This window comes from Syngnathus typhle, linkage group LG7 (genome assembly GCF_033458585.1).
Source record: "Syngnathus typhle isolate RoL2023-S1 ecotype Sweden linkage group LG7, RoL_Styp_1.0, whole genome shotgun sequence".
Taxonomy (NCBI): Eukaryota; Metazoa; Chordata; class Actinopteri; order Syngnathiformes; family Syngnathidae; genus Syngnathus; species Syngnathus typhle.
This window is the reverse complement of record NC_083744.1, coordinates 8,251,494-8,272,886: the sequence shown is the minus strand read 5'-3', so window position 1 is coordinate 8,272,886 and position 21,393 is coordinate 8,251,494. Positions and strand designations below refer to the sequence as shown.

The 21,393-nt window shown below is 38.2% G+C and overlaps 1 protein-coding gene across 2 annotated transcripts in view; it reads right to left on the bottom strand.

The window, feature by feature from the left end:
* Positions 1-21,393, bottom strand: part of cdh13 (cadherin 13, H-cadherin (heart)) — a 164,746-nt gene that overhangs the window by 100,007 nt on the left and 43,346 nt on the right. For both annotated transcript variants that reach the window (XM_061284167.1, XM_061284168.1), the window contains exon 2: positions 16,171-16,288. In XM_061284167.1, the coding sequence (XP_061140151.1) occupies positions 16,171-16,288 (118 nt within the window). The remainder of the gene's footprint in view (positions 1-16,170; positions 16,289-21,393) is intronic.

The window sequence follows — 21,393 nt, the reverse complement described above, 5'->3', positions numbered from 1 at the left end:
CAAAAAATGTTGTGTTTTGGGTGGTTTTGTAATGTTTTGCTTCTTCGGGGCTTGGACACATTGCTCTCATTGGAAAAACAAATCTCTAACTTTATCAAGAAATTTCGCCAGAGAACTAAAAACCGTTAGTTTGCGTATTTGAAGCTCAACAGAAGATGTGTAAGGCAGCAGGACAACATCCCAGAGGGCACAAGTAAATCAATATCTGAATGGCTTGGCACGATCTCAAGCGAGAGAGTCACACCAGACTTCCCAAGAATTTGGTTGAACTAAAACAATTTGTCAAGAGGAATGGTCCACAATTTCTCTTACTGGTTATGCAAGTTGATATGTGAGATTTTGTTGATGTTGCTGCAAAATTATAAAATCCAAAGATTCACATACTTTGTTGTGCGTCGGTTTGGTATTGGTAGTTATTGTCTGGACATGGATGATGATCATCTGACATTTTATGACCAATTTATGCAGAAATCAAGGGGAGGACAACAATACATAAGATATGACCATTAAATTGTAATTAAGCACAAAAGCATTCATGAGGAATGCTAATGCCACATGATGACCAATAATCATACAAGGTTTGTTTATTTTTTACTTTTGAACCGCATTTCACCAGAGGTTTGGCGAAATTCCAAATTGCAAAACTTGAGGGTGAACGACGGGAAGTTACTCTGTATTAGAAAGATTTGTTTTGAATTAGGCCTTCTTCTCACATTGGTGCATGTCTCGCCTGACCGTGGGGTGCATCCCGCCGGGATTACTAACAGACTCCAGTCACAGCCATCCACTTTTTTAATCACTCCGACATACTACCTCACTGTTACAACATGGTTACCCCCCACTGTGGATCCTGGAGTAAGGGACACCACAGGAAGTGCGCAAGTGTGGATGTCTACACGTGTTGTTGATTAAGCAGGCAGGGCAAGAAGGATTCACATTGTGCTGTAAAACTCTGCGTGGGTCTCATCGTGTACAACAAAGGTCCGCCTCTGACCATATGCTGTTTTTTATAACTTTTTTTTTTTTTGTATGAGTTACATTTCAGCTTGGCGTGAATCATTTCTATATTTTATGTATAAACACACACACACACATATATATATGTGTATAATTTATTCATTTAGTTGTTTAGAACCAACTACACGGACAGTATAAGAGCGATAACAACACACAAGTGAGCAGAACGAAATTGAAGCCAGAAGAACATGACAGGGCACTAAGCAATAGCTCAAGAAGCCTCATACACTTGTCGTAGCAAAGGCTTAGTCTCAATATTCAACTGATACTTCTAAGCCAACACATGAGAGATGTATTAATTTCCCTCCTCTTTCCAAGCCTCAGATTTATTTCAATAACACAGTCTTTAGTGTCTTCAAATTGCAGTGCCAAACAGTGTCAGTGCCATTTCAAAGGAAGCCAAAGAGTGTTTGATGGCATTCTAATGCTGTCAGGTTTCGGAGGGTGGGGGTGATTTCGAAAGGGAGCATGTTGAGCTGGCAGCTTTGAAGTCAGATAACAATGACAGAACACAACTTAGCCCACTTTCCACCAACACGTTCTCTTTCTTTTCATAGTGCTTGCCCACGCAACTAAGAAAAACATGGATTAGGGTCACCAAAATCCCACACTGAAGACAACTAAAGAATATGGTCTGTGACAATTTTGCAAGTTGGAAATTAGTTTACTTCAGGCCAGAACCTCCAATGAAGACTAATTATAAAAGACTTGATCTATGCAAATGCAGGAATTGTTGCTTGAGAGGTGCCGCTTTGATGCTACCTCAATGACCAGCCCCATTCATGTACATTTCTTATGCATCAGTTGGTTTGACCTATGTGGACATGGAGCATATTGAAGATTAATGGAATTTCATCCTTGAAAAATAATTCTGTGTATTCCTCTATTAAACCTCATAATAACCCTAACATGATAAAGTCCATGCCTCTCACAGATCAAGCACCAAACAACACAAGCAGTGCATTGCTACGAGAAATACAGATTACATATTCTGAGCTTGATATTCCAATTCCCAGAAATGAAGTGGCAAAGTTTGATCTATAATATCGTCATTAGCTACTCATATGCTTTACTTTGCACTTTGCTCAAATGTAGGGATTTTCCTTAATAGATAGCAATTCTTTTGTATTTTATGTCAAGTCGATATGATGAGATTGATGGGTAGGTGACAATGGGTCTCTTGCGGATGGCTGGCTATGTATGTCGTCAACTTTCCTTATTTTGACAGCATTCCATCCTCCAATGCAGACACACACTGCTGGGGAAAATATCATTGCAGCTCTTTTGTGGACCGACACTTGAAGACCCAGTCTGACTCTACAGACCAGTTCTACAGTAGTCATTTAGAATTTCTGTTTCGTTACCACATCCCCATTGAACATTGGCATTCTGGAAGAAGGCCTTGTGAACATGGCGATAGAATCTGCGGCATGGGTGTCAGAGACAACACCTGAAAGACTCCTCCTTTCCCTTTCTACCTAGTATTTTATACATTGTAGAACACATTAGTACAGAGTTGCAGAACATCTACTTTCCTGAAAAGTCCGTCATTCTGTGAATTTAAATAACATTTATAGAAGTATAGTACCAAAGTACAACTACATCTATATAAAAAGAAACAAACAGTCATGCTAAAAGGATTGTAGAGATATTTGGGGACATTTTTATAGTGTAAAATTCATCTTAGTTTCCATTCACTTATTTTAAACCATACAGAAAGCTTAATATCCCACCATTTCTATAAGTAGCATTTTTTTCATAGTTTGGCCGGGGATGCGACTTGTACTCAGGAACGATTTAGGTGTGAAATTATTAACTAGAAATGTTATATCATTGCACATGTTTGTTCAAAGTAAACCGCTAGAGGGCGCTCTAGGCCAAAGGAATAATTGGAACTGCAACTGACGATGAGTCTGACGTAAGCCACGTAGAAGAGGAAGCGCAGTATTGTCTACCTCCGGAGTTAGCAGAGTTCTTAAAAAGTGACACAGAGGATGAAGATTTCATTGGATTTAGTGATTTGGAGTGACACAGATGGTTTGGTAAACTTATTAGCATGTTATTTATGCTATAGTTATCTGAATAACTCTTAATATATTACGTCAGGCACATTCTCAGTTCCTCGTTTGTCTTATTCTTCTTTCTTGTGCATTTTATGGCTGGTGCGACTTGTACTCCGGAGTGACTTATAGTCTGGAAAATACGGTATGTTACTGACAATGTTCGTGAGCCATTTTTAAAGCATTTTTTTTTAATAATAAGGTCAAAAGCATTAGAAGTAAGGCTGTGAAGCATTTGCTCATATCTAGTTGAGGTACAGACATTGTCTGTTGAATCAACCTCTTAAAAATGTGTTAAAGCTGATTATGATAAGCTGGCACGTACAAAGTGGATCAATCACCAACAGCTTAGTGGCTGACAAGTAACTACAAACAGTGCACATCCAATGCTAGCTCGGCCCTCAAAGGGTTAATTTCAATCATGCATCGCTATTGCTTACCATCTACAAAGAAATATTTTGTTTACTGTTTCTAAATACAGAACATAGCTGCAGAGGTAATGGGTTTATTTATGCTTTGATCAGTGCACCTCAATATCCAGCAGTCCTTTCCACTGATTTACTTTGTTGTGTCATGACTTTAACTAACTAAACTAATTAAATGTAAAATGGACAAACAAGAGTGCTTGGCAACAGAAACATTGCAGTGATAGGAGCGCCAGTGCGGTGTCCTTCACTACCATAGACAAATAGCGGTGCTAATAGCCAATAGATTAATTATAATTAATAATGTGTCAAGAATATTTTTATCCATCCCTATTTTGTCATTTACTATCTACCGAAAATGACATCAGAGGATCTGTTGAGTTATGCACTCAATTATATATTGTTTCTTCTTTATGTTGTATTTATTATTTCTTGGTGTGATCGAAAACATTGATCGTCGAAGTGAAGATACCTGTGTTAATTAGGTGGCTATTTTAATAAAGAGCCCTCATGCACACAGCAGTAGTGGTTGCAGTGAGTGGTGTGTCAACAGAGGTTTTATTTTTATTTTTCTGTTATCCACCAAGTTCATTGCAATTACAAGGGCTTCACACACGTGCCTGCTGTTGTATGGCTACCCTGCCAACAGAGTCTTAGAGAAAGTAAAAACCCTGAACACTGTTTCTGCCACAGACAAAGGCGCTTCTACTCAACAGACAGGTAAATGACTCGCTAACCAATATGCAGTGATACATTGTCATAAATGTGATGGACCAAATTGAGAAAAATGTTATTGGATTTGTTTAAGTGCTCTTGCAGTTGGTAAACTCAAAAGATCCTCAAGTATTATTCTTTGGAAACATCGCCCACTGAGCTGAGCAGCACTGCACAAGAAAAAAAACACAGAGACAGGACGGAAACTTACCGACAATTAGTTTCCAATGATTTCACAAACTTCATTTTGGACAAGACTCACTATGCAGTGTTGCTCAGCTGTGAAGGCAACATTGTATGTATCTTAAATATCGTCAATATCGATGCCAAAGTACTCATATGCTTATCACATCAACCTCTTTGATGGTGTTGCACCTTCCAACAAAATTGATGCTGGTACAATATGTGCAATGGCGTAGTACAAGAATGGCAACACAAGTTACATAGAAAATATGTTTTTTTTTTTTTTCTTACTAATGAAACAATAAACAAAAAAATACAATTCTAATCTCATGGTAACACAAAGGCAAATCAGAATATTCCCAGCAAATCCAACTGGGCCAAAAAAACAATGGACAATCAAATCCAGTTCATGTTCAAGAAACAAATATAATACCTCAGCTTGATATTGGCCATCCCGCTTTACTGCTTGATTTAATGAATGTGCAGCGCCTGCCTCTCGATTCACAGCTGCACCACAATAGCAAGGCGGAAGATATCAGTAGGTCCAGATGCTGCGGCCACATTGCTGGAAGCAAGCCAAGCTAAATTGCTGTGACTAATTTCCAAACAGTTTACACTTGCAATCATGTGTATGTTCTCGATGCTAAATTAAATTAGTGCAGTGTCCATCTCTTTGAAATAAGCATTAGGTTAATCTGCGATATTCTATCTCTAGATTTATACCCCAACTTTAGCTGATTTGTGAACACAGTGCTTTGAAAAACAAGGTAAACAAGCGCAACAACTTCAGGTTTGAAATATTTTAACAAGCTTCACTGTCATTTATGTATTTACCATCATTTTTACGTGCGTTTTCTTGACATTCTGCAGCACCTTTGTTTAATATCACCTGTGTTTACCAGGATGCAAAACAGACACCTTTTCTCTCTGCAATAAATGGTCACAAACACCAACAAAAGGCAAGTGAATAAGACCCTCATTATCGTTGTCTGGCAGTAGAGATTGCCCTTCTTGTGTTTTGAATGGGAATGCATGTATTCACCTCATGCATAAAGAGCTGGTTGAAACAATTCACTAAAAGACCATGAATATTTATTAAAGTCTATAAGAGCCTGACTTTAAAAGCTGGAATACCTGCACATCTAATGACCTTGATAACCCATTTTTCTAGTAATAATTTAAATGAACTTGCATGAATACATCAATGTGGCAAGACTCTGAATACTTGCTTAACCATCTTAACAACAACGAAGGAGCAAAGGTGAGCTACAATAACATGTAAAAACAACAGTCGTGTAAGTGTGCATATTTTTTTAGTAATAGTCATAGTTTCAATTGTATTTATCATACAAATTATAATTGCCCAGGGGAATTTGAAAGATTATTTCATACAATGCATTTCAGGTCAGTTATTCTGTATATAATTTAACACCTCAGTCAAGAAAAATGGTGCGTTGAGACAGAGCGCTGTAGTCATTTGTTGATGACGCGAAAAAGCACGAAATCAATTTTCATGACACTTTTGCAAAGTGGTAGCACCCATTAAGTGAAAATCAAGATAAAAAGTTCCGTCACACCCCAGAATGTAAGCGTATGAAACATTTACTCCACAAAACTTAGTTAGGGTGATGTTTATATTGTCCTTTAAAAATACAGACTGATGTGCTGTTTAGTGCAAAGGGAAAAATACACAACAGAGAACACAACTTGGTGCTTTACTGAGTGCATTTACTATTTCATCTTGAGAAAATGTACTTGGTGACAGTGTAGATGGCCTGATACCAAGTAATACCATCTGTCATCTGCACTAAACTACTTCCAAGTAGGAGAAAGGAAATCCGTCTTCTTTTTTACGTTTATGTTTTCACCATAACTCATGGACTAACTTATTTTTTTCAGTCGGCTGTTGGACTTTATTTGGGCAGTACGAGCTGTGAGCTACAGGCTATTATGACCTCAGCGCTGCATCATAGCGCCATTTTATTCGATGCAAAGACCTTTTTTTTTTTTCCATTTTCTATTTTTTATTTTCTAAAACAATCAACTGCCTCAACTGCCGATCGTTTCAAAGCTGAACGATCTACCAAGTCTGGCTTTAAACATTACAGAAAGCCACTGACAAACTGGATGGGTTGCGTAACGCAAGAAGAAAGGTAAACTGAAAAATACCCAGATTGAACCCACACTGCAAACTCTATGTGGAACTGAATCAAATTTGGAAACTAGAAGTTCGGACTCTTGATTATTGGAGCCTTTTTGAGCAACACAAGATCAGCTATACAATGTTTCTCACTCTTCCTCACAATCCTCTGTATATGTTTGTGTTATCCATTACTTCTTGACGAATATAGTCTTCTTTTCTGAAAATATGAAATGGCTCAGGCTTTCATACAGTATGCCTTTGGTACACCAAATTTGATGTGGAGCGTAAAATATGCCTCTGAACCAGTCTCACTTCCAGAAAGCCCAAATGTCCACGAGGACTCAGCACTGTCATGCTGTGAAGTAGTGGCAGGCTTCTGTGTGGAACTTCAGAGTCGTTTATCCATTTCTCTTTGTGCTTTCCAACTCTGCAGTGCTGCTTTCACTTGAGGAATCATCACTCAAGAGAGCATTCTAGCATTACACACATCACGGCAAAATAAACTAATGCCGTAACTAATCCTAAAATATACAAATAAATAAACACCATTATATGTCCCGACTATACACGAAGAGTTGTCTTTTATCCAGATAGTAGGATTTTGTGAAATAATGTACCTTTTAGAGCTCGTCAAGAAAGAGTGATGAGCGGCGATTGATAACATAAATAACATTGGAGAGCTGTCTGGCAAAAAGTCTGACCAAGTTTCACCCAGGATTAACAAATACCAAACAAACTAGTATAGATAGATTGTACAAGAATATTTTGGGGGGGGATAAAAAAGGAGAAAAGCAGTTGCCTGTGAGTGTAGTCCTTTTCAAAGTCACAGACTAGTGGCCTAATATCATAATACATCAACGTACAACATACTTGCAGTTTAAGTTTTAATTTATTTTTTATCATGTAAACATATCCTAAAACAGGGTATATAAACAAATCAATATATCACTTCTTTGAACACTGATTTATACATCCATGTTAGCCATAGCCATGTTGAGGTGTCGCTTCTTAGATTTCAGCCATTATTGACTAAATCCGCATCAAAAAAGTTCTCAACATTTTTAGCTCTTGCGCAGGAAACCCCAAAACACCCCTGACACTAAATCAAATTCAACTGACTTCTGGAAAGGGGGCCTGAGACTTAAAAGTAACTATAAGGGGTTTGAATGTAATATTTAAGCATATGTTGTTTTGAGCCTGTGAGGGCTCAGCATTGCACATTTTCAGCATAGGGCAAGATTTGACGTGACCATGAAAAGCTACTCATGCACTTCGAACTCAAACTAAATATGTCCCCAATGAAACCCAGCTTATCGTTTAGTATTAATGCAGACCAATGCAGATAAGAGAATACATAATTGCTTTTGCATATAACGGCCAAGCAGAAAATGGCTGGAATTGCTGCCAAATGCAGTGACACCAAAACCTGTCAATCACACACTGTTGTGTCTATCCAGCACACGCACGTGCCCACACACAATAGTACACAGCAAATAAACCGTAATTTAGCAAACAAAGTGATATCAGGAACTAGGCAATGCATTTGGGGGTTGGCGAATCAATAAGCTTTTAGGAAAGCAACGTCCTCCAGGTCGAGGGCTCGGAGGTTACTCAGCACTTTTTTGTCCAAGTTGCAACAACAAAAACAGCATATGACAAAACATTTCCACTAAATTACCTGTGTATTTATTCTCACGTTTTAGTCATACAGTGCTGTTTTGAAGTTTGTTTTGTGTCCAAATTAAATAGCACATTATATTTTAGAGCCAATAATTGCTGAAACTGAAAAACAAAGAAAATTAGGAAAGTAAAACAGAATAATAGGGACATTCTGTTTTGAAGTGTGTGTGTGTCAAAGTCAAAAGTCAAAGTCAAAGTCAGCTTTATTGTCAATCCCTTCATATGTCAAGACACACAAAGAAACCGAAATTCCGTTTCCTCTATTTCACGGTGACGAGACACAGTACACGATAGACATACAAGTAGACGACACAAAATAAAAACAAGAAGGCACAAACAATAAATAATAAATAACAAATAAATAAAATGAGTGATGAATAAATAATAAACAAATAACCCAATAAATAAGAGGAGCAAAACTGAGCCAGTGTGCATACAGCAGACAGTAAGCATAGCGCAAAGTACAGGTGTGTGTGTGTTATCCAAACTAAATATCACATATATTTTAGAGCCAATAATTGCTGAAACAGAAAAACTAAGAAAATTAGGAAAGTAAAACAGAATAATAGGGACATTTTGATTTTGGAGAAATATTTGTATAATAATTATTACATTCATGGTTGGTGATGTTCTTGTTGCATTTGTAATGTTGCCAAAGTTATCCATGCATAATTCAACTGAATAAAAGGCCAATTTGCAGATGTCATACATGTTTTTATGTCAAGAATTGAAGCTGCTTTTAATTTATTTCCAGAGACACATATGTCCAAGTGAAAGAAGAGGCAAAGCATGTCAAAGTATGTCATCTTTCAGACAAGCTATTGCACAAAGACTAACAGCTAGTTAGAAGTTAGGATAGCACCTGCAAATGTTAACGCAACCCTTCTATTTTTGAGTGACTGAACGATTATCAACAAAAAGATGTGACTTCCTGGATGCAAGACGCAGTGGTGTCAAAAGGATCAGATCAGCCCCCCCCCCCCCCCCCCCCAAAAAAAACAAAAACTAAAAGCTTGCTTATGGCTTGACAGGAGAAAACAACCTGCGCTTATCAAAACAATAATACTTTTCATGCTGCTACGGAGAGTGGGCTACAAAATAATGAGGAGCGTCTTGATGACGATGAAAGACGATCCCACGGGATATTTGTTAGCGGGCCTCTTCTGTTCCAATGCTGCAAATTCTATAAATGTATTCAATTGGCCATTAAAATAACAAAATGGTGTCACATTAAATTCACGCCATAGACCGAGTCAACTGGGGTTGAGGTGTAATGCAGCTTTATAATTAACATCAACACGTCTAACTTATATCTATTTGTTTTATTCTAAAAAGGAGAGGTATATTTAATGTAAAAAAAATAAAAAATACTCAATTGAGTGAGGAAGTCAAGTTGATTGATTATAGTCCTTAATCGCAGAAACATCTCAAAGGGCTTCACATGTTCTTGACCTCCAGGAGGGTGAAGAAAAACTACATAAAACGCATCAGACTTAAACTCAAGAAAACAATTAATGCAGTATTAATCTTATAACAGTTCATGTCTGCTTGCCAAAATATGCTTCCGTTTAAAGCCGCAATTAAAACTTCCATGTTACTAATTGATGAATCGCCTCAAAGTGCACAGCCTGTGTTGAATTAAACATGTCGAATTTATTCCACGAGTGCTGTTTGTTGAAGTTGCTCGATGTACTGCAATTTGCATGAGAAATGTAATTTTCATTTTTCCTGGGGTAGAACGGCTACACATGAGATCATTACGCCTTTAGGAAGTAGACAGACAGCAAATATGTAGGGAACAAACATGCAATCATTGCCAATTGTACACTGATTGCAGATCCGTGCATTCCACTCCTATTGGCAGCCTCATGGATCTGTCGGACACTAAGCAGCAGGTGGGCTGACTGAAAGACGAGCTATTGGAAAGTCACATTATGTACCAACAAATAATATGCCTTCGAATATCAGCAAAGTTGTCTTTTGTTTAGCTAGGAAAGGTTGTAAAAAAACAAATAATTGTGTTAATGTTATCTGTTAAGTACTTTTAATTGAATAATCAAACAGACATTTGTTGTGAATTTTAATGACTTTTATTTCACTACAGAGTCCAAGATGATATCCTGTGGATGATGTTAAGGACCCTTTGGCCCACTTTGAAAAAACCCTACATGGAGTATCCAAATTACAATGATTATTTTAACTGTATCTTATTCAACCTACACTTTCATTATCTGAAGGAAATAGTGGTGCTATTGTCTGCCTCAATTTTAAAAGCTGGTGAATTGCTATTTAGCATCATCAGTTCAGCAGTAGGAGCAAGTTTCATGACAGTCGTTATTTTTATTTAGATATTCTAAATAATGGGGAAAAGCTAGTTCATAACTTGACAACTTATGTAAAAACAGCTGCACACTCAAATCCCATGCACGTTTGCATATCCATACAAAGTAATGGCCTTTGTAATTACAGTCATTTGTCAAAAGCACACCTTGATTTATTGTCAAATTAAAAATCGCGCCGAAAAGAGGCTGCAAGTTGCTGTTACTGCAGCGACAAAATGTGATTAATGCTTTGCTATCACGGGCCTGAGAGTGGTATGATCCGGATACGCACCCGGGTAGGCATAGAGGGCTGAGTGGGAGTATCAATCCATGTGACCACGTTTTGGATGATGGAATAGGCGTGAGGCCTGCTGCAACTTGGAAGAGTTGGGTGGGGGTACTCTGGGGTAGATTATTGCTATATATAGTAAGTGGAGCATGGATGGGTGGTAGGAAAAGTAAACCTGCTTCCCATCTTACATACGGCTCTATCAATTTATTCTCAGTCGGAATATTCAGCGATTTGTTACCTTCTATTTTTAGGTAATGTACAGTATATCAAGAAAAAAATAACAATAACCCAACAAAGACAGGTAAACAAGAAGAATAGTTCCAACACAGAAAAGAAACTAAAGCTGTATTTCCTTTGTGGCATTATGGATTAATGACACAAAGATAAGACCCCTAAGAGTGCACTTCATCCCACTTTGGCGGCGATGAAACATAAATCATCTAAAACTCCCAAGCAGATGCAGGAACAGAAAGGGGGAAATAAAAGAGCTGTGGGAGATGTCTTGCCAATTCATCAATAACCGGTAAGACTATTTCTGACTTCAAGTACTTTTGACTTTTCAGGATGATAAAAAAATGTCAGCAGGTGCACAGGAGGGAGTCATGAACCATGCCAGCAAGCAGGTCTTTGGCGCTCCCTTCATATGGTTTTGGGCCTCACGCCAGCCAGGGGAGATTCACGTCCTGCTGCTCAGCATCAAATAGCAAATTTGCCTCCTAATTCCAAGCCCGGGGAGATTCTCATTCATGCCATTTATTTTGCAAGTCAAAGAATTCAAAGTTTGTGTGTGAGAAACTAAGATTGCACCTATAGAAACCTTACCAGTACTGGCCTGCAGGATGCAAATGAGTTATCCTCATTTCTTCTCCTTATCGTTTATCACAGCAAGATGCCCTCCAGTTTACTGCAGCACTACTATAATGCATAATAATCATAATAATCATGCATAATTTTACAATCTCAGTCTCGAAGGCCCAAGCAAAAGTCTTGCTTAGTTCATTATCAGTATTATACATAACAATTGTGTGGAAAGGCATATAGCAGGCTGGTGGGCATCATTTTGCAGGGAGCCAAGCAAAGTACCATCTTTCTGAATTCATCTGAACTACAACCCATTGTAAAAACAACCCAACTATCTTGTTTGTGTGCAATCACAGCAGACCACAGAGAAAATAAAAGGGAAAAAGTCTTACACTTAAAACGTTGACTACTTTTCACAGTCGGGAGGTAAAAGCATCTTTGAATAGCAATCATTGGCCTTCATGACACCCCTTTACACTAGCAATGTTGGAAAGACACTCAAGATACAAAATCTATGAAGGGGATGTTAAAACATCCTGTTCTTTTGTGGGAAATAGCTTTCAGAGTATCAGCAGTAGTAAATATTATAGAATAAAAGGGAATGATGCAATATTGCAAGGTTTGGAACAATTTATTGAAAGGTCATCTTTAGCAAAATGTGTCTTTTATGTGCGTTTTGTTTGTGTGGTACATAAAAACTATTTAAGGATTGCCACAAAACTTTATGGAGAGGGTAAGGCATGAGTCAAAAGGGAAAACAAGACATAACATTTCACTGTAGATTCGGATTGTGGATCCAAATACTGAAGACCATACCTTTACCCTCTGACACTTTGATTTATTTTGAAGATTGCAGTTGAAATTGTCAGTGTGCAAGATTATGCTAGCCTCAAACACTCCATGAATGAGATTACGTGTGTATTCAGAACAGAAAAGTTCTTCAGTCCCCTTGTTTGGTCCGTTCCAAAAGTAAACTTAATTTTTTTCGTTTGGTGCGGTTCCCATTCAGACTGTACATTTTGCAAGTGAAGTATATTTTGTAAACACATCCACGCTTGTGATGATCTGTGCTCCCATTGGACAGCAATGACCAGGTCCCGGAAATGGAGGAAAACATGCGGTGGCTTGTTAAGCCCAAAAATGTGCATCTATCCTGGAGTTGGTTCAGATATACGCGGTTTGTATTCACAACTGAAGCGAACAGCACCAGAGTCCATTTGGAAGCAAACCGAGACCACCCTGTTCTTTAATCCGCACCAGGATTTGTTTGCGTGTATTCACACCTCCATAAAAGGTCCGGAATCAAACCCTGGTCCTTTTAAAATGGTCTGAATACGCCCTAAGGATCATGTAGGAAAGGCCCTTCATTTTTACACACTGCTCATCCACGCAGGAACAATCTCACAAAAGGTTTCGGAAATCTAGCCGTGAATCAGCATCAACCGGCACGCAACAGATAAATTGGATCATTATAGTGCAAGCAGTCAGGAGCTGCCAATCCCTTGTCATTCCTCCCTGAACAATGCGTGATTGTGACGTGCAATAAGACCACAATTCAAAAGGGAATTATTAGTCAGCTTGGGTCGATCGGCTATAGCAGCCTAAAACCCTTGATAGGATGCATGTGAAACAAGTTTCATCAGGACAAACAAACAAATTACAGTCAAATTGAATTATATTCTGATGAGTAAAATTGAGATGTTATGACTGGCTTGCTCAATACAGTCAATAAAATGCAGCAAATCTTTGCAATATTGTCAGCTTGGACACTTTTTTTTTCTATATTGTTCTTGAATTTTCCCCTTCAGTATTATTTTTTTTTGTTACTTATCTAATTGTTTTGTACCTCACTGGCTATGTTGGATTTGCTCTTTTCACCCAAAACTGAAAAAGCCACGTCCGAGGTCTTATACTAATTTTGTCTAACCGAGCTTTGTTGTCTCTTTCCTAATTTTCTAAACCTTCCTGCCTGGACTCAGCACACTGGGTTCATTTACACTTTGAATTTTTCTCTATGAAAGACATTTTCTCAACTGGTCTTTGTGACCTACCCTTTTCAATTTGCTTATACAGTATTTTCCCATTTTCACTTGCATGAATTTTTGATGCAACCAAAGACCTTTGAAGGAAAAGAAGAAAGGGACAGTGCAGAGCGGAGGGCAGAGAAAACAGAGAACCCATTTTTTTCTCAACTGAGGAAAAAACACACTAATGGGGAGTGCAACCGAACAACAAACGTGGGACTAAGAGGGAATGTTTGAACATTGAATGCCAATGCATCGTATGTTCCTACATGACCATTAGCTAAGACGGATGTCCTTGAACTTTGCTCTGCACCAACAGGTATCGCACTCTCCAATAGTAATTATATAGAGAGGTCTATGGCAGGTGGCAAAGGCCTGAGCTGAATTTACATAAATCTGCATGTGTCACCAGGCCTGGCTGCAGCCTTTGGCATTTAGAATGAATTAGGGAAACACTCACTGTTTATTTATTTTTTTATCATACAATAAAACGCTGGTTGGCAATGTACGACGATGCGGCTCTCAGAAGCCATTTTCCTTAAGTGACTGCTTTTGTTTGTGCCATCAGTTTTTCCTCACAGATCTACGATCACTGGCATAGATATATTGCCTTTACATTCAGCATATACAGTAGCTTTGTTTTGAGTGACACTGGTGGGGCTATTAATTCAACATGTTTGAAGTGTTAATTAAGTTTTAGGTTTCTTTTGTTCACAGGATGATCTGGTCTGGTGTGGTTTGAAATTAAAAAGAAGACACAATGAACACGATAGCTGAAATATTTGAGTCGTTTTAAATATGTCACATAGTTCACTTGCAAGATAAACTCAGTCAGCCTGGACTATAGGGTGAATACACTAGAAAGGTACTTTGGGGAGTGCATTAGCAGGGGCGGGGCTACAGGGTGGCCAATGGTGGCCAAACTCCAGCCAGTTGTGGCCATGATAAACAATGACTTGGCTATGTGTGTTGTGTACGCCTGTGGGAATACGTGCTTAGTGAGCCGTGTCATCCTCAACCCCCCCACTGAAAATCTTCTGGCTTACTGGCTATTCTCCCGTGTCAAGGTTTTGTTTTAGATTTGTGGTATTCTGCGGTGGGTACAGTATGTTCATGCATGTGCTGTCATGTGGATGGTTTGTGCAACACACTATGTTCATGCATGTGCTGTCATGTGCATGGTTCTGTCCACAGCCGGTGAGAAGAGGGACCTTCGCGGTGGGAGGTGTTTCTGCTGACAGAAACATATTCCAGGTAATGGAAGCACTCTGTCGTCCCACGGCAGTGCACTAAAGCAGAACTGAGCTCTGTCTCCTACTACACGCTCTACTGAGCCTCCAGATGACAAACCGTTTCACTGAGTGACCAAAATCAAACCAAATCAAGTTTAAAAAGGTGGGTGAAAAAGATTGGAGGTGGAAGTATTGCTTTTAGCTGTGTAGGTTGGAAATGTTTCTTGGAAGAAAAACAACTGCTTGTAAAAGCCAGAGGACAAGGTGACAAGGTACAGCATGCTATAAAAGTAGAAAACTTGGTGTGCACTTCTTAGACGCAGTCAGTTATGCTCAAGCAGAAATAAAAATTCTGCATATGTTCAAGCAGGAATTGACATTCTGCTGGAATCTCATACTTAAGAGGCATGCACGAGAAAGTGTAGGCACAATACAAAAAAAAAAGCAAATGAGCCCTGCACATCAACCGATGCGCTCCAACAAAAGACGACAACCATGTATTGGGTTTTGAGTCTCCATCAACGCATCCATTTTCTCCCATAGATGCAGGGTTGTTATTCCTCCACTATTTTCTTAAGAAAACCAACAAAAAACACAAAACCCCACCCCCTCAAATGCCTTGCTCCAGTGAGTGCTTGTCATGTCCACATCTGTGTCCATATAAAAGAATTGATTAAATATCGACTCTGGAAGGAAAAACGGTCCACTATGCTGGTAAAAGAAAAATTTCTCATTTTCACCCGCGAAGGTGTGACATTTTGTTCATGTTTGAAATTCTCAAGCTACATATGTGGCCACATAGCAAGGGGCATTATACTACTTTACAAAACTAGTGGCAGATTAGAGATGATCTACATTTATTTTACATCCATTTGCAATTAAGTTTCAATAAATTAAACTAAATCTACGTAACGGTGGATTGGTTCCCCCATACTCATTTATCCAATGTTAAAGATAAAGTTTGTTCTGTACCATAGCGATCATCTTTGAATTGATGACTCAGTGATGGTAGATGTGATCAACAATATCTCCATACGCTACATGACTACATCGGGATTATTCATCACCATGCATGCTCTTTTACAAATCATTGCATGGTGAGAAACATTTGCTATGAGGGTGAGATTCACAGGTTGTATCCTGCATTATTATTTCAGATTATCCTCATTAGTCTTGTTCTCCAAACGGGTAATTGCAAAAAATAAAGACTTTTCTAATCACGATGTCTGTCGCAGACATTTTGGAAGGCAGTATTCTAAGAGTGTTCATTTCACTGACCTTTTAGAAGGGGCAAGCCTTTCTGGAAAGTTTGCCTATATGCCACCTGGTATTGTTTGACCTGGAAGCCAGGTACGCAATCTTCATGGTGACCTTGCTCTCGTCCACCGGCAAAAGTCTGCAAAAGAAAGAGGAGGAGCATTTGAAAAGAAAATCTTGGTCGATTATTTTAACAACAATTTCCAATCAGCACAGTTCGAGTGAGGAGTACACACTCTTGGTCCCAGAGGAATTACAGTCAAAGAGGTTCTGATTATGCTAATAAACTAGGCCTCACTGTGTACTCTTCTAAGTGGATTGGAGGGATGTCAGTGCACTCTCCTGAGGGTTGTCTCAGTGTTGGCAGCACTTCCTGCTGCTGCAGCAAGAGAAGATTCACCGTAACTTAAGATTCATGAAAGGCAGCTTGAGATATCGGAATTAATTATATGGGGGCCTCTGATAAGAGCATCCCACATAGTGAGCTGCACTCGTTATTAGAGGATGCAGGTCAAGAGATGAATAACCACAGGCTATTTTTATATTGACAGCAGGCTACCTTTCGGTATCTTTGTATTTAAAGAACATTGTTTTGGGGGGTGCAATTTGAAATGATGCCAAATATGTTAGCCATACTACAATTGTATACTTGTAAAGGGTAAACACAGTACTGATTTGCACTTTTTGTTACCCTTCAGTTGGCGACCATGAGAGAGGAGCAAATGGTAAAATGTAAATGTCATGGAATAGAAAACCCAAAACCTGGCTTTTTGTCAAAAACAGCCAAATACCAAGAAGTAAGAACTCTAATTCCTGGATGTCCTTAGTTTAATGCACTGCAATATTGTTTGTTTAAATATTATGTGTTGCACTGCAATGATGTCACATTATTCACAGCTATCAACACACATAAACAAAATATCGAGTGCTGTTCAGCTTACAGTACAAATAGAATCACATCCCTAACATTAACCACTGGCATTGCTTTTAACAACAGGGCAAAAGTGTCAAGTCGAACATGACTCTTCCATCTCAAATTGCATTAAAAAAATACTAAATCAACCAATATAATTGTATTGATTATTCCCCATAGAATTTAGTCAATTGCAACAACATGATCCAATGTGGACTGACATTCAGGCAGGTTTTAACTGAGGTGGCATTTTGTTTCCAACATTCACCCTGTTCTCGGCTTGACAGATGCATCATACCTCATGCAAGATAGAAAAAGTCCATGTGCGCTGTGTGTAAGTGTGTCTACCGGGTGAACAAGGGCTGGCAGATGTTCAGCAATGGAGGTCATTACATGTTACGTCCCAGCAGTGTAATCACTGCACCCGGGGCAACCTGGTATTTCTTTCTTCAGGTAAAACAATTTTAATTGCTATTTAATTTTTATGACAAAGCTTCTCAACCTGGTATTTTTCTCTTCAGGTAAAACAATTTTAATTGCTATTTAACTTTTATGACAAAGCTTCTGAATACCCTGAATAGAATGTGTGTATGTGTGTATGTATGTATGTATGTATGTATGTATGTATGTATGTATGTATGTATGTATGTATGTATGTATGTATGTATGTATGTATGTATGTATGTATGTATGTATGTATGTATGTATGTATGTATGTATGTATGTATGTATGTATGTATGTATGTATGTATGTATGTATGTATGTATGTATGTATGTATGTATGTATGTATGTATGTATGTATGTATGTATGTATGTATGTATGTATGTACGTGCGTGCAAATTGCAACTCACTGAACCTGTGGACAACTTGAAATACAATGATCAACAATTTATGAGGGAAATATTATCTAAACTTAGTTACTCACAGTGAGGCTGCTAAAAATGCTAACACAGCTGTTTTTAACAAAAAAATAAAATAAAATCATACTGTACATAGTTTCTCCATTAGAAAGGCATTTCTGGATAAGCTTTAACATTTGAAGGTTGTTCAATGCAAGGGTGACAAAATCAACTGCTCATTTATCTCAATCATTCTCTTTACTGTCTAAGTTCACCTTTTCCACATGAATAAATCACAAATACAGTCAACTATTCTGTGGATCTTAATTCTTAGTGGCAGGTCCTTGTCAGGGAAATATTTTGTTAGCTTGAAAACACAAAAATGGTCACCCTCGGAGGTGAGTAGATGTCCTTTCTTTTTCTTGAATAATTATTAACAAGGGTTAAGTAAACAGGATCAGATAAAAAAAGATACACATATTTAAAGTGTAACAAAGCTTTGACATTTTACGCTTAGTTCCCCATTAAATGTCTGTAGTATTTGTGTTTTATTCTACAGGGCTGTTTACTTTCTTAATTCTTTTTTAGTGAAACTTCAGTAAAATTGATGATTCTACAGAATGCAATTAAACATATGAAAACGCTACATTTACTAGCTCAAATTCTCTGCAGACACAAGAGAATGGTGTAATTAAATTAAGTCGATTAAGAGGGTGCTAGAGGGTAAGGTTATAATTGTTGTCTTGAATTCCCAGCACATACCCACAAGTGCTTTGCACGACCCGAAATAGGATGCTCGGTGTTCTCTGAGGGTTCCAATTAGAACTTTATAAATTTTAGTGCACATATGCAAAGCAAAAACCAAGACTTAGTTGGATCAGGAGCAAAGAACAAGGATTTGGCAAACACAACCAATATTTGTCCAACAGGCACAATTATCATGTAATGACATGACGACAATTAAATCTAGTTAGGTAAATAAATAGGCATTTAGCAACATGTGGTGAACAAATTGTTATAAAAGCCAGTGAAGCGAATAGCAAACAAAACAGTAATTACTTGGATTGAAAAAAGCTATTTGGTTAATAATGGCAATCAACTCAATTCTATAAACATTTTTACATCATATGAGTGGAAACCTAGGGTTTTTGTTCTTTGTAAGTTTTCTTCTATGTTTCATTAAGCACTAAGGAAACACAGCCCTTCCCCATTGCCTGCTTAGCAGTTTTCACACCTTCCAAGTTAAAAAGACATTTTGAACAGCTTTTAAGCGTCCTTAATAGAAAGTGACCATGCCAGCTTTCATATTGATTCATTTGCAAGGGGGGGCTAAATATTTCTAGTTAATGAGACTTCTGCAGTTGTTTGGGTTTATGTTCACTGTCTAATTGCATCCACGGAAGGGTCAATGCTCAAAGGCATTTGGCATGCACCATTATCAGCAAGAAAATAAAGATTGTAATACGTACTTAGAAGAGAAAAGAACAATTCTCGTTGGTATGTGACAGAACAATGAATGAATTCTAGTAACACTAAAGCTAATGTAATAAATGATATGTTCGAAAGGGCAGATCTGATGTTGTCAACTGATCTTAACTCAATGAGTTAATGGATGGATGAGCTCATCGTCTCACAGCTTGGCATTTAGTTCGTCCTATGTGAGAAGGAACATTTAGGGTAATTGGGCCAATGGCTTATAACAGCGCTTGGTAAATGTTACATCTGAAAGAAATCAATATCACCTCAGTAGTGCATTTAAAATCAAGTTGGAATAATCCACGAGGCTTGATACTTTATGCTAATTTACTAAAGGAAAAAAAGAAAGGATCAAGTGGCTGTTAGTAGTACTGTCAGCCTATGGAGAGATGCAAATAAAACTAAATAGAAAAATTAAATATAAATAATAATAAATAAATAATAAAATAAAACTAAACTAAATAGAATGAATGGAAGTACATGCAAGAAGTAATCACGGTTTTAAAATGATTAATTCATTAATCATCCATCTAATAAACAGTAGTATTGCTATATACTACATCATTATCTCTCACTGGTACGGAGTCCATACTTGTGAAAGATAGACGAACAAGCATCTGTTATTGATATTGTTGCCCTCCGATGTTCAAGTGTGCACACTTGATTCAAAATGTATGAATAAGAAAGGCTTTTCCATATACACTTAAATCTCAATTTTCCGCGGACTTTGGGGCCCAGAATTTGGGAATCATGTTTACGCCCAAAGTGCGTTGTATAGAAGGTTTCGTTTTTTTGTAGAAAGGCATGTTTTTAGGCAACCAAAGAGGTCCCTTGTTACAGTAATTTAGGTCAGGCATGTTGTTGTGCCAGTTTTTACATCGAGCTCATGTGCGCCTGTCTACCAATACACCAGAGTCTCAAACATGCAAACTCTGGTATCTGGGTCTACTTTACAATGGTGAACCGTGATCACACCAGCTATCTTTGCATTATCCGCAAGTAGAGATGTTCTTGCAGTTCCTTATAAATGTACTTTCCATTGTTAGTCTGCTGCGTGTATTTCAGTTGGTCAGTTTATGCCTCCATCATGTAGCTCATGTGCCTCCCCTGTGCTGGAAGCAAGTCAGCTGTGTTCACGCCCACAACCATCCAAACGGCTATTTCTAACTGCATGTGTCTCTAGAAAGACCAGAAGTTAGAAAAGCCTCCCCATGCGCATGGTTAGACCACAATTTGAGCTAGACTGGGCACAAAAAAACAGCCCCAATGTATTGAACTGATGATGAACAATCCCAGCAGGCCCGGAGTGGCCATTTTGAACAACCTGCAAAATTTCTGGCGGGCCAAGCTGGGTTAAGGGCCAATCGTGACTGCGATAGCAGCCCGCAAAGTGAATTCTAGGTCAATTTAATTTCCTCCCCATTACAACTACACATTGTATTTAGAGTTGCAGGCCTTTATGCCAAATATAGCTCTGACTGATTATGTTATTAAGGGTGTCACCGAAAGTTGCAATAATTTGAGACCAAAAGTAGCAATAATTAAATTCATGACTTGAAACAACATCACTGTAACTATTACAGTCTATCTGTACAAAATAACACATTGAACTTAAATTGTGGGTTGGTGATGAGACATAATACTAACCCTGTACAAAAGGCTAGTGTTTCATTTTTTAGGGGGAAATGTTTAACTTGATTATCGAAGCCATTGGATCAGTTGCACATATTTGTATGACGTTCTGTTCCATGATGAAGTCACGATTTGACTGCGGATATTACTAAACTCGTTACAAGGCCTCGTAGCGGAGATTCAAGTCATACTCAGTCGCCCCTTTGTACAGTTACATGACTCACATGCTGCACTTCTTTATCAGGCAGAAGGTGGTATTGCCTTGCTCAAGGGCAACTCAGCAACAGTCAAGAAGCAGTAAAGCATCTCTCCAAAAGTTAGTTCCCTTTCTTAAAATATATAAGCCTGCTCTTGGTCTAAATCCCAATTCGTTACAGATAA